At 42.2% G+C, this 13,477-nt stretch overlaps 1 protein-coding gene and 2 long non-coding RNA genes across 3 annotated transcripts; 2 read left to right on the forward strand and 1 right to left on the reverse strand.

The window, feature by feature from the left end:
• Window positions 1-2,783: 2,783 nt before the first annotated feature.
• On the forward strand, window positions 2,784-6,726 carry LOC136443258 (uncharacterized). The gene is made up of 3 exons (XR_010757116.1): window positions 2,784-3,041; window positions 4,660-4,724; window positions 5,295-6,726. It is a non-coding gene; the product is annotated as an uncharacterized lncRNA (long non-coding RNA).
• Window positions 5,876-8,183, reverse strand: LOC136443259 (uncharacterized). Its single transcript, XR_010757117.1, has 2 exons — window positions 7,650-8,183; window positions 5,876-6,640 (listed from the first exon to the last, which is right to left on the reverse strand). It is a non-coding gene; the product is annotated as an uncharacterized lncRNA (long non-coding RNA).
• A 1,492-nt stretch (window positions 8,184-9,675) lies between these two features.
• Window positions 9,676-10,717, forward strand: LOC136443030 (mucin-22-like). The gene is made up of 2 exons (XM_066440079.1): window positions 9,676-9,708; window positions 10,031-10,717. The coding sequence occupies exons 1-2, from the start codon at window positions 9,676-9,678 to the stop codon at window positions 10,715-10,717; spliced, it is 720 nt and encodes a 239-aa protein (XP_066296176.1).
• The last annotated feature ends 2,760 nt before the right edge of the window (window positions 10,718-13,477 follow it).

Genomic DNA, 13,477 nt, shown 5'->3' on the forward strand with positions numbered 1-13,477 from the left:
AATAAAAAAAGTCACACTACAGATTGGAATCCCAATCTGTACTAGCAGTTCTAGATCCTACTAGTACAGATTGGAATCCTACAACTGAACTGTATAACGGCACTGGACCTTAATCCGACGCAACCTTAATCCGACACTTTTCAACAGTCCTCTGTCAGTTAAGATCCAGCTCTGATATGCAAAATCTTTTAATTGCCTTTGAAACGTAATCAGGTACACCCCCTCAAAAAAAACTGTAGCAGTAATGTGAGTGGAGCGATGTTATGGCCCGGTTCTTTGGAATGCTGCCGAGGAACTGCCTACAAGACTAAAGAACGCACACAGGACACAGCATTGTCATACACACGCGCACGGGAGTCGTGAAGTTGGGACACACTCTTTCTACTCTTGCTCAGATCTCGTCTCTAGCTTCAACTGTCTTCAACTGTCACAACCCTGGCTCTTTATTCTGTCTCTCCAGACGAACGACACTGCATGACACTGCTATTTCATGTTCCTGTTACTGCTCATCAAAGGATCACACCTCTTTGTGGCTTCAGTTCATCAAAAACTCACACATAGTTGACAATGATGGCACCCCATTAACTAACTGATTACAGTGTTGGGAATAGAGAACAATATTACAAACAGATGTTGTTACAGCTTGCTCCAAATCATAACAGTTGCTGCGCACCAATAGTATAAACCTACAGCTCTATTTTGTCCACCCTTACACCCGCCCACGAGTTTTCATCGAGCCGTCCTCGGCGAGAGCGTAACGGTTCACAGGTTCATACACAAGTATACTGAAATATCACACCTCTCACACCCACCCCTATTCAAATCTAGCCGTCCCGGCGAGGTCACAACATTTTCTCTTCTTTAAACATAGAATAACAAGTGCTTGCATACAAGTTAAACAAACAACAAAGAGTACAAATTACAATCGTTAGCATAATTCATAACCTACAGATCATACGATGTTGTAACAATGTAAATGAACAGATTTTCAAGCAGAAGACATGTGTCTGGGACAGTCATTGAATTCATCAAAGTCTATAGTTCGGCCATCTCTGGTTTCTCACAGCTCTACTCAGCACATGACGACCCCGGCATCTCTCACGGGTGTCGACTGCACTTCACCGGCCTCCTCGGAGTCCTCCTTCCTCTCAGCGTGTCGTGTTGTCCCCTCCCCGTCCCTTTGTTGCACGGCCACGGACGCCCTCCCCTAGTCTCCTGCTGGTCCAGCCCCGATCACCGCCTTCCTGGAGAAGTTGCTTCGGCGAGTCGGGCTGCTGTTTCAGGCATCCCGATGTGGAATCAGACTGGCTCGGCCCCGCCCTGGTTGGACATGGTTAACGGATGCCATGGACATCTTCTCGCCAACACTCTTGTGCCCAGTGTGGCCAATGCAGGGATCAGCCATGGGGAACGAACATACCACACACGTACACACAACCGACCGTCCTCCTAGACATATCAACAACTTCTCCGACTAACACAGACAATGCCTCTGATATCCCTCCTAACTGTGAAATACTTTTGGCACCATGCTAACTGACAAGTTCTTGTGAATATTAAATTTTCCCAAAACAAACACACTTTCCAAAACTCTAACCCCGCTTCAATTTTGGAACATCAAAACCCCCGAAACACATCAAACTTCAAAATCTCCTACACCCTCACCATATTTTTTCCAAACTTTAGCCACAAAACATTACTACTCAGAACTGTGTTAGCAATAAATGATCTACGAACAACAAAACAACAAGAAATACAACTGAAAACAACCTACACCCCGGCAAATGTGATCTCCTGACGGACCGAAGTCCGCCCCCCGATCGTCTGGGTTTCCACGGAGACCACGTCGCCAGCCGTCCTAGCTCCGGCCTACAAAACTGAGCTAAACTAAAACCAACTACAACTTTCCCCAAAGAACTTCTGCTAACAGGACTCTGACACAGACAGTCGGCTGGGCAGTACATGGCATACGTTCATTCTTCTCACTTACGGCCTCGGCCCTGCTGTCTCCGTACCGTCCAGTCCTCGCCGACGTCCGTCTTGTCTCTTCCTCGACTCCTGATCCAGCACGCCTGATACAGTTCGGCGTCCTCGCATCGTGGCCGCCTGCCCGGGTCTCCTGGTCACTGGCGTCGCACCGACCGTCTTGCCCTCCCGTGCGCGGCCTCCAGCATGGCCCCTGGTCCCGGCATCTCTTCCGTCCTGCAGCGTCCCTCTAGATGGTGGTTGAGCAGCATCCCATCCTCGTCGCCAAATGTGAGTGGAGCGATGTTATGGCCCGGTTCTTTGGAATGCTGCCGAGGAACTGCCTACAAGACTAAAGAACGCACACAGGACACAGCATTGTCGTACACACGCGCACGGGAGTCGTGAAGTTGGGACACACTCTTTCTACTCTTGCTCAGATCTCGTCTCTAGCTTCAACTGTCTTCAACTGTCACAACCCTGGCTCTTTATTCTGTCTCTCCAGACGAACGACTAGACATGGTCTAGACTGACACACTGCATGACACTGCTATTTCATGTTCCTGTTACTGCTCATCAAAGGATCACACCTCTTTGTGGCTTCAGTTCATCAAAAACTCACACATAGTTGACAATGATGGCACCCCATTAACTAACTGATTACAGTGTTGGGAATAGAGAACAATATTACAAACAGATGTTGTTACAGCTTGCTCCAAATCATAACAGTTGCTGCGCACCAATAGTATAAACCTACAGCTCTATTTTGTCCACCCTTACAGTAAGCTCACCAAGACATGTTGTAGGGACGAGGTCATTAAAGGAGTATTCCACTCTGTAAGCGGGAATTGTCATTCCTCTGAGAATGAATTGTTATCCTTGGATCTAGTTTGTCTTGTAAAATTTACCATGAGTGGGAGCCTGAACGCAAGGCGCTACATGATAGTGATCAAGGCATGAAACCCCCGAAGGATCCATCCAACAATCCCAGAATTCAATGCGCGGTGCGGTACCGAGGGGAGGGCTTGCCAACATGGAGGGAGGGCATGCCAGCATGGACCCCGATGAGATAACAGGTTGGTACTGGTATAGATGACGATGCTATGAAGTTCAGGAATACATTTTTGAGTAGACCAAATGTGTGTGCACAATCGTTATCAGAACTGCCTGGCCAGCGCTTTTCGATTTTATGTTGTTGTTGTTGTTGTTGTCCTTCTGTAGTATTTTCTACACGCATACAAGTAGCCATTTTAGATAGCAAAAAGGTATTTTTAAGAATGCCAAAAACTCTGTATTCCAAGAGCCGATACACTTCAAACTTGTTGTGTACATTCCTGAATATATGATAGTCACTCGGCTGTTTTTGTTAGCGTATCAAATGAACTGTTAGCTAGAAATTCGGGCCAGAAGATGGCTCAGTTATCATGGACGCCATTTTACCTGGGTATGGGACCTACAAAAGGCTCCTCACTATAGTGCCAAAATCTCTGTCCTCCATAACACCAGCGACTTCAGAATTTGTGTGTACATTTCTGAATATATGATAGTCACTCGGCTATTTTCGTTAGCGTATGAGATAAACCGTTAGCGAGAAATTCGGGCCAGAAGATGGCTCAGTTATCATCGCCGCCATTTTGCCTGGGTATGGGACCTACAAAAAGCTCCTCACTATAGTGCCCAGATCTCTGTCCTCCCAAACACCAGCGACTTCAGACTTTGTGTGTACATTCCTGAATATGTGATAGTCACTCGGCTATTTTTGGTTAGCTTATCGGCACAACCGGTAGCGAGAAATTCGGGCAAGAAGATGGTTCAGTTATCATCGACGCCATTTCGCCTGCCATAATGGTGACCTACATTCAACTCCACTCTAAAGTGTCAAAATATCTGTATTCCAAGATGTGAGCGACTTCAAACTTTTTGCGTACATTCCTGAATATATGATAGTCATTCGACTGCTTTCGTTAGCTTATAGAGTCAACCGATGGCGAGAAATTCGGGCCAGAAGATGGCTCATTTCTAATCGACGCCATTTTGCCTGGATGTTTACATAATGGTGACCTACATTCAACTCCACACTAAAGTGCCAAGATCTCTGGATTCCAAGACCTTAGCGACTTCAAACTTTTTCTGTACATTCCTGGATATATGATAGTCACTCGACTGCTTCCGTTAGCTAGGCACATCAACCGTTAGCGAGAAATTAGGGCCAGAAATGGGCTATGCAAGCAGACGTGCTGATTTGTCATGGACTCCATTTTTTTTGTTATTGACATTTGGTCTGGTCTAAATTCAACTCCTTACTTAACTTCTCAAGTACCCGAAACTCTATGTATTAGACTTCAAAATTTTTGTGTACATTCCAGGATATATGATAGTCAAGCTTTATGATTGTTTTAACAATCATATAGCTTGACACAATTTCTCGCAAACTCTATAAGTATAAGCTTTCAAGCTTATAGTTATAGAGTTTGTGAGAAATTATGTCTGAGGTTGGCCACACTAACAGACACCGCCATGATTCATTTGATCTGGTTTATTTCAGGTCAACATATGGCTTCCATTTGTACTCTGATTACATAAACTATGTATCTATCTATATCTATATGACGCAGAATGTCTGTCTTAATGATTTCATGATTGATGCGTATATTTTCAGTAAATACATTACTGTCATTTTGTTTTTTTTGATAGAAATGGTAAGGACGCCAAGGAAAGAAAATCCAAGGAAAAGCCCAGGGAAACGCCCAAGACAAAAGGTAGTGTTTTTTTTGGTATAATTTATATAATGTAGAAAATGATGTAACATCTCTAGCTTGTTCTCATCTATGGACACTTACTTCTTGCAATGACAACATTGAATTTTATCTAGGGCTCGGCTGTCATATTGTGTGTCATTGGTAAGATTACTTCTTATGGTAAAAAAGAGGGGAAAAAAGTGTATGATACTAGCAGGGCCTGACATTCATTGTTTGGATAATTACTGCACTGGTACCGGTGCACCTAACCAGTAACCTAAAGATGTAAGTGTACAGAAATATTTTTGTATGCATAGCATAGAATAGTAAACAATGAATTATAAACCTTTTCTTAGAGTGACTTTGAAATTCTATGGCTAACTAAACAAGTAATATAATAATGTTCTTTGTTTTTGGACAAAATGTCAAGCTGTATGATACAAGTAGTGTACAATCGTACATCTTCATGATTTTTCTTTTTAATGTGAAGGAAAATTGCCGGCTTAGCATTATTTTGGCACCTCTGTATCAATGAATTAACTCTACGAATCACAAAGATGCAGTTGACTTCAGAATACATTCTCTCTGCAGGTGATCTAAAGTGGCTTCTGGGCTACAGCAAAAGGCAAAGGGATGATGTGGTGAAGAACATCTACGAGAAGGACTACACTTTCAGAAGAATGCTGTTGGAGGCTGTCGTGCACAGGCGCCGGGAGTCCAATGAGTACTGGGGGGACCAGGTGCTCCCAAAGCCAGACTTACCCCCCTAACATTGCCCACATTCCCAGGCCAGACAAATAGGCAGCTATTGCGCAGTACCAAACAAGTTTTGAAGACCATAAGCCAGCCCCTTTATATGCTCAATCATTCTGTAGTCAATTTAATTTTTTTCCTCATTTTTGTACTGATTTTTTTCAGCATACATGCCTTAAATGACTAAACTACATGTATATGTAGTTGATGTTTTGAAATGTTTTGAAAATTCTGGTGCTGTCTCTGCTATAGACACATAAAATGTGCAAATACTAGACTATACATATTGATGCTTGAACATGTAACATGAACATGTCAACAGTAGCTTACATAATATAGGTCCTGGTAGATACTTAGTAATAAACTGATGTCATATGTCACAGGTTATGTTTATTAGATTGATGAGGACAAGTTGCCAATTGTATATCCATTGGAGCATTTTATTAATAAATGTCCTGCCTACATATCTCAGAAGTAAATATTCCATTTTACAACCACCACAAGTTTATGTGTGTCCAACAATACTGTCTCAAATGTAAACACAAGCCATTTTTAAAAATTATTCAGAAATATAATTGTATATCCTTGTAATATACATGTATATGTCTTTCTGGCTGTACAACTAGTTCAAAGGAATGTAGAAATAATGATACTTGGACAATAGCTAAGGTTTCCATTCGGCCTGCCATATAAATTTAACTATAAACCATGAATATATAAAAATGAATACATACAGGTACTAGACAGTTTTTTATATTTGGTTGAAACACACCTGTTATGCAGTGTTAGAAGTTTGGAAACCCCTGTGTACATGTAAGACTGTTATCAAGTTTGTTCTTTGACTTACTAGCTAAACCCTCACCCTAATTCTAATACTTACAGTATTGAGTTAGAAGAATACAAACTGATTTATAGACCAACTGGACAGGTGATGGCGAAACATCTTAGCAGCAAAATGTCTTAATTCTGTAAATACAATTTTGGCCATGATATCTAAACCTACATGCTCTTCTGCTCACCTAGTGACCTACTTATCTGCCTCAAGAAAACCTATGTATGTCCCATCTTCAGATGGATAGGCCTGCCTTATCCTGCTGACCACACAGAATAGAACCACACGGCACACTGTTCTTCCTAGGCGTCGTTTGTGAACCCAGCATGTGAATTGTCAGTATCGTAAGCTCCTGGGAGAAACAAAAAATGCATGTAAATTGTAATGTTACATGTTTTTTTCTTGTATCAAGATTAATACAAGTACTCTGCAGAAGGACGAGAATGTTGTCTTTTTTATGATTTATTTATCCAAATAATATTTCCCTTATCCTTACTACACATCTATTTGAATATGTGCACAATATTTTCCTTATCCTTACTACACATCTATGTGAATATGTAGACAATATCTGGCCATTTTTGTTTAGTCTGATAATTTTCAGATCTTGGTATTGCACTGACAGCCCCCCTCCCACACTGTGTAACATTTTCCGACTTTTCACCCTTAGTAATACAAGTAATTACAAAACTACTGTCCATTTCTTCACACAAGATGCATCAAGAAAGCTTATTTAAAACTTCTCGGTACGTAATATATCGGGTTATACAGTGGTACGACTACTATGCAGCCAGCACCCCAGGTAAGAACGTCGCAAAGTCCGCCTCACGTTTTCGTGAGCTTATCATGAGTCCTGACTAGTGGTGTGGATCTAAACCCAAGTTTAGGTTTAGGTTCGGACTCGAGTCCAGAGGTTTAGGTTCAGGTCCGGACTTGAAAGTCCAGACCTGAACAATAATTTTGGAATATTTTTTCGTGTTACATGTAAAATTGCATATTGGCAGATATTTTACATGTAATTTGAAAACTATATATACGGAATTATATACAGTCAGTAATTAACACAAAAGTTCAGTTATAAACACAAAAACAGCAATGTTTTAGTATTTTTCTAGTGCAAATTTCACGATTTAAGGAAGGTTTAAGATGGTTTAAAACAAAAAGGAGTGTATGAGTGAGAGAATTTTTTTTCAAGTCCGGACTTGTTTTCAGACGTTTAGGTTTTTTTGGACTTGAACCTAAACGTTTTACAAGTCCGGAACCGGTCCGGCTGGACCGATCCGCACCACTAGTCCTGACACACAGGTCGATGTTGTAGATATGCAAAATAAAACGGACAGAAACAAAGTAACAACATTTACCTATTGCTCAATGGCACTCTGACATCTTGTATTCCAAGGTTATGTCACCGTAAAAGTGCAGTCTGAGTGCAGACCTCACGAGACAGAGGGGATGGAATTCCTCGTGTAGCTCCCCAGGATCTAGCCGCGAACCCTCCGTCTGGTCACCGCGGCCGTCCTATGCCGCTTCTGCTTTTGTGGCGGTCCCAGCTCCAGCGGAGGCTCCGGCAGGGTCTTCTTTCCAATCGCCATTCTCTAATTGTCCTGAATCATGTTCAGGCTTAAAGGCAAATGGCCTGATGTCATTAGGGCCCAACTCATCCGAGTCTGTGGCGGCCATGACAGTTTTGTCGTCTGTTCCGTGTTTGGACTAGTGCGCATGCGTATACAGCAGAGTAGAAAGAGCGGGTCTGTGGGGGATTACATGGATTTGAAAAGGACTACTGTCGAAAAGTCCTAAGAGGTAATTCAGTCAAAACTCGGGCGTATTTGTTTTTAGAAAAGCATAATTTATCAGAAAAAAATACCCGCTTACTGAGTGGAATTCTCCTTTAAGTTTCCGCACTTCTTTCATGTCGGTAGTCCTGCATATGCCATCAGATATTAAGCAAGCACTGCAATATATGCCTTTGTTGATTGTATCTGCCAATACTTGGCCCTTTCTCTCCAGTGTGAACCCTTTCAACAGAGCAACATCTACCACAAGTGATACATGGAATTTGCCTGGTAACCTTATTGTAAGTATTGCCATTGCTTGGGAGCTTTCCTCATGATCACATCCAGAGGACGAGGTAGAGGACGAGGTAGAGGACGAGGTAGAGTACCCAAGGTGACAACACATGCCACAGATCCCAAATGTTTAGGAATAAAAGACCCATCTTAATGTGAATGCTGTGGTGAAATGTATTCTGACCTTATCCGTCACTGTACTTCTAAAATACACATTTCATTTACTTTAAACCAAGATAACCATAACAAGTTAGATCTTGACTGTATCAAGAACAACTCATTACGTGCATGGCTAACAAAATAATACAAGGTTACCTAAAGATAAACTTTGTACTGATATATGGGTATTATCACATGGCCAGATGGCGTCGACCAATTAGAAGCCTCCATAGCCCATGTGTTATGAGGCCATAACACAGCACTTAATGACGTCATGTCCCAACACACCACTTATTGACGTCATTACATAATCGTTCCATTTTGTACAGGGGGTATTTTTTGGATGATTCTTTTCCTTTACTTTGTCCAAAAATCTTTATCGTATCAAAATTAAAGAAAATACATGAAAAAGGAAAAACATTCAATTCTAGTTCAATTTAAACGGAAGGACTAAAAACAATATTTTTCACACACCCACCTTAGGTGGAACCGTCCCAACACATTTCACCTCGTCCGCCATGAAAACCATTTAGATTGCTATGGAACAAGTACCAGTTTTTCGTCCAAGAACTGTCAGACGCCGACTTAGAGTCAGTTTTCAGGTCATGGGAAACTGGGGAAGACGCAAATACATTAATTCTATTAGAAACACTGCTAAAACATAGTTGAGATGATTGTTCCAAGACATATCAAACGTTAGGATTGTACCAATATGTCTATGACATGTGACCGTTTCAATTTCAGATGTTCCAAGAAAGAGAGAAGGATGATTTGGAGGGAACTTTTTGGAAGAGAAACACATTTCCTTTGTCTTAGATGGATTTAACTCCATCAACCATGTATTTGACCACTTTAATATTTTGGATAGATCAGAATTAAGTCTATATGCAGATGTAGGATTGTTAACAATTTCAAATAAAGAGCTGTCGTCGGCAAAAAGGAAGGGTAAAGAGTCTAAGTTTTTAACACTATCATTAATATATATGAAGAAAAGGAGTGGGCCCAACACGGAACATTGAGGGACACCTGCGGCGATCTTCTTCCATGGAGAGGCTTGACCATCGATAACTACTCTTTGAAATCTATCAGATAAGTAGCTAGAAAACCAGTTTAACATTGGTTCTTCAATACCATACTATTGGAGTTTAAAAATAAGGCCATGGTGCCATACCTTGTCGAAGGCCCTGGAGAAGTAAAAAATAACCTGAACGAACTTCTTTACCTTTATCAAGTGCATCTAAAATAAGATTACATATATAAATAAGTTGACGGACAGTAGAGTCATTTTTAACAAAACCAGATTGATATGCATACAAAAGTTCATTAGATAAAATATGATTATAAACATGTATATACACAATCTTCTCCAAGACCTTAGAGAGGGCAGGCAACAGGGAAATAGGACGATAGTTTTGCTTGTCACAAGGATAATTTTTTTTAAAGACCGGAAAAACATTAGCTCTTTTCCAAATATCAGGAAAAAATATCCTGGTATCCGAACTACAACATCACAGACTCCCGGTGTCCGAACTACAACATTACAGCCTCCTGATGTCTCAGCTACAACATCACAGCATCCCGGTGTCCGAACTACAACATTGCAGCCTCCTGATGTCTCAGCTACAACATCACAGCCTCCCGGTGTCCGAACTACAACATTACAGCCTCCTGGTGTCCGAACTACAACATTACAGCCTCCTGATGTCTCAGCTACAACATCACAGCATCCCGGTATCCGAACTACAACATTACAGCCACCTGATGTCACAGCTACAACATCACAGCATCCCGGTGTCCGAACTACAACATCACAGCCTTCCGGTGTCCGAACTACAACATTACAGCCTCCTGATGTCTCAGCTACAACATCACAGCCTCCCGGTGTCCTAACTACAACATTACAGCCTCCTGATGTGTCAGCTACAACATCACAGCATCCCGGTGTCCGAACTACAACATCACAGCCTTCCGGTGTCCGAACTACAACATTACATCCTTCTTATGTCTCAGCTACAACATCACAGCCTCCTGATGTCTCAGCTACAACATCACAGCATCCCGGTGTCCGAACTACAACATTACAGCCTCCTGATGTCTCAGCTACAACATCACAGCCTCCCGGTGTCCGAACTACAACATTACAGCCTCCTGATGTTTCAGCTACAACATCACAGCATCCCGGTGTCCGAACTACAACATAACAGCCTCCTGATGTCTCAGCTACAACATCACAGCCTCCCGGTGTCCGAACTACAACATTACAGCCTCCTGATGTTTCAGCTACAACATCACAGCCTCCCGGTGTCCGAACTACAACATTACAGCCTTCCGGCGTCTCAGCTTCATCACGTCAGAACTTTGGTAAAGGGATCAATAAAACCCAAAGATAGACTAGAACATTTCGACAATTTTGCAGACTTTGGCAGGGGAAGTCTTAAGAACGACGTGGTGGAATGGAAGAAAACAATGAAATCAACTGGACACAGCTTGCAATAAAGTTTAACATCAAATGACAAGATGGCAAATTGCAAGGAAACACTGGGCAGCTGGTGAAGTTATGGCTTTAGAGTCAGGGAGTGGATACAGAGAGATTGTATGACTGGTTTATTCGATTCAAGGGATGATGTACATGTACAGGGGAACTAATGGGCCGAGCAAGGCTACGAATTGAACTGATCCAAAAATCACCATGCCAACAACACGCACAGAGAGACAGATAAGGAAAGAGCTGAGGATCTGCATAAGAGAAGGAGAAGTTAACATGGCAGTACAAGGCCTACTACTTGAACAACGCGGAAAACAAGATACAAACACAGGTAACTGTAATCGAAGGACGGAGACAGCCTCTCTCAACGTACGAGAACAGCTTCTACAGAAACAAGAGCGATTTCTAAGACACAAAGTAGACTATAACACCATGAGCCTCCACCTTCTGGAACAGCTCGGTGAAACAGCGAATGGAGAAACTGAAGAGGAGACAATGACATATCTGAAGATGGTAGAGGCTACAAGACATCTCGCATACTGGGAGGATGGGGCTTGTCTACCCAACCATGGATACATACTCTACCTAGTCCCCACTTTGTATGATCTCGCCATTTTTCTCACCAATGCAAAATATTTTGAGAAATACAAAGTAAGGAGCAATGTCCAAATGAAGTGGCAAAAAGGTCATGGCCCCCAGACCTGATCAATGAAGTGTTGACCGACATTATGGATAATCAGTCATCGAGAAAATATGAGATACCAAGGTCAACAATCCTTGAAAAGATGTTAGGTACAAGTAGTACTGACGCAAAAATGGCCGACCCCCTCTCTTATCTGAAGAAGAGTAAACTACCGTTCACAATTACGCAGAGTACAGGGCAAAAGCTGGGCAACCCATTAGCAAAATCACAGTAATGGCAATGGCAGCTGCCGTACACGCCAGGTTTTGCGAAAGTACCGACATTGGTATATAAGTTAGTACCTACAAATATACATGCTAATACGATTTAAAAATTAATACATTTTAAAAACGATGCTTATTACCACATTACATGTTAAAAAAGTTCACAAAAGAGACAGTTGAACAGTTTTGTGGCATGGAACAAATAAATTCTTCAAATGTTCGGTTCGACTAGTAGGTAGAGTTCTGTGGTTTTGGTTTCTGAGAGTTCTGCCGGTTTGTTGCTGCCTGTTTCTTGTTGTCATATGGTGCAAGGGATAGTGGAGAGATGGTGATCCTTTTTTTGTCACATGTGAAATGTGGCTACCCCACGTTGTTTCCTGCACGACAGGTAACTGTGGTACCATGTAATCCATGTATTTTTGTGAAGTACCGCGGGCTGCCAGGTGTTTTAGAATGATACGGTGGCCAACCTTAGACATATTGACGGGCAATACTCATACAACTGATGTCTGTTGTATTACTTGTTTTAAATTTTGACGTTAGGTATAGACTGAGGTTACTGTCACTAGCGAGTAGTTGGAACAAATTTAAGTGTTAGAAAACTGATAATTCTTAATTGTATTGTTAGATGTTTTGAAGCTTAACTATAGAATTTCAGATTCCAAGTCCAAGATTGGAATTCCAATCTGTACTAGCACAATCTGCAACCCTACTAGTACAGATTGGAATTCCAGTACTGTGACATATATACTCCGGAGGTGGATCAGAAACAATCGGATCGATCCAATGGCGATCGGGAGCGTTCACACTGATCGGATCGATTCAATCGCGATTATACTTCAATCGCGATTGAAAAAAAATGAGTGTAAACGGGGTCATATTGATCTCCTAACGGATTAGAATTTTTTGTAATTATGTAAATGTTACTGTAGGCTGCTACATTCCTCTTACTTGTGATAATGAACTATTCCACTCAAAAAGCAGGAAATAGCGTTTCAGCGGGTTAAGCATTCAAAATTTTCTCCGACGTTAGCATACTACCGGACCGCCCAAGGATTGTTGCGCCGCCGCCCTAGGATTGTTGCGTCGGGACGGCGTAACCCCCCAAAGCTCAAGCTGAAACCCTTCTGTATTAGTTTAATCTATCAGCAAAAAGGATGTTTAGCGGATATTATGTGACACTCCCGCACGGATATTATGACACACTATGACGCCGGAAGCTGCCACTGAACTTGAACTTCCCGCTCCTCGCATCGAGAAAAGCGCTGATCCCACCATCATGGGAAAGACCACCATGGCGAAGACGAAGTCGAACCCACAGGGACCAAGGAAAGGTCCGAGCGTCAGGCGGATCCAAGTCGTAGAGGCGGCGGATGGAAATACTAGTACCGGTATGGTAATCATCTGTTCTCGTCAACATGCTAAGAAGTATGCGGCAAATGTATTTGTTCCGTACGAGCAGGCCTGTCGTGTGGATATTTTCTGGGACCAGTATATTGACAACAGCCTGAAGTCACAGACCAGAGAAAAACATGCTGGGGGTCATAGTCGGTTTGCCAAATCTTTACTT

Source organism: Branchiostoma lanceolatum, chromosome 10 (assembly GCF_035083965.1).
Source record: "Branchiostoma lanceolatum isolate klBraLanc5 chromosome 10, klBraLanc5.hap2, whole genome shotgun sequence".
Taxonomy (NCBI): domain Eukaryota; kingdom Metazoa; phylum Chordata; class Leptocardii; order Amphioxiformes; family Branchiostomatidae; genus Branchiostoma; species Branchiostoma lanceolatum.

Excerpts from the sequence above, each read along its gene's own strand:
- LOC136443030 (XM_066440079.1), top strand. The coding sequence starts at position 9,676 with ATGGTGCCATACCTTGTCGAAGGCCCTGGAGAA. Across the intron at positions 9,709-10,030 it reads TTGTCGAAGGCCCTGGAGAA|ACTCCCGGTGTCCGAACTAC; the intron begins GTAAAAAATAAC and ends ACAACATCACAG.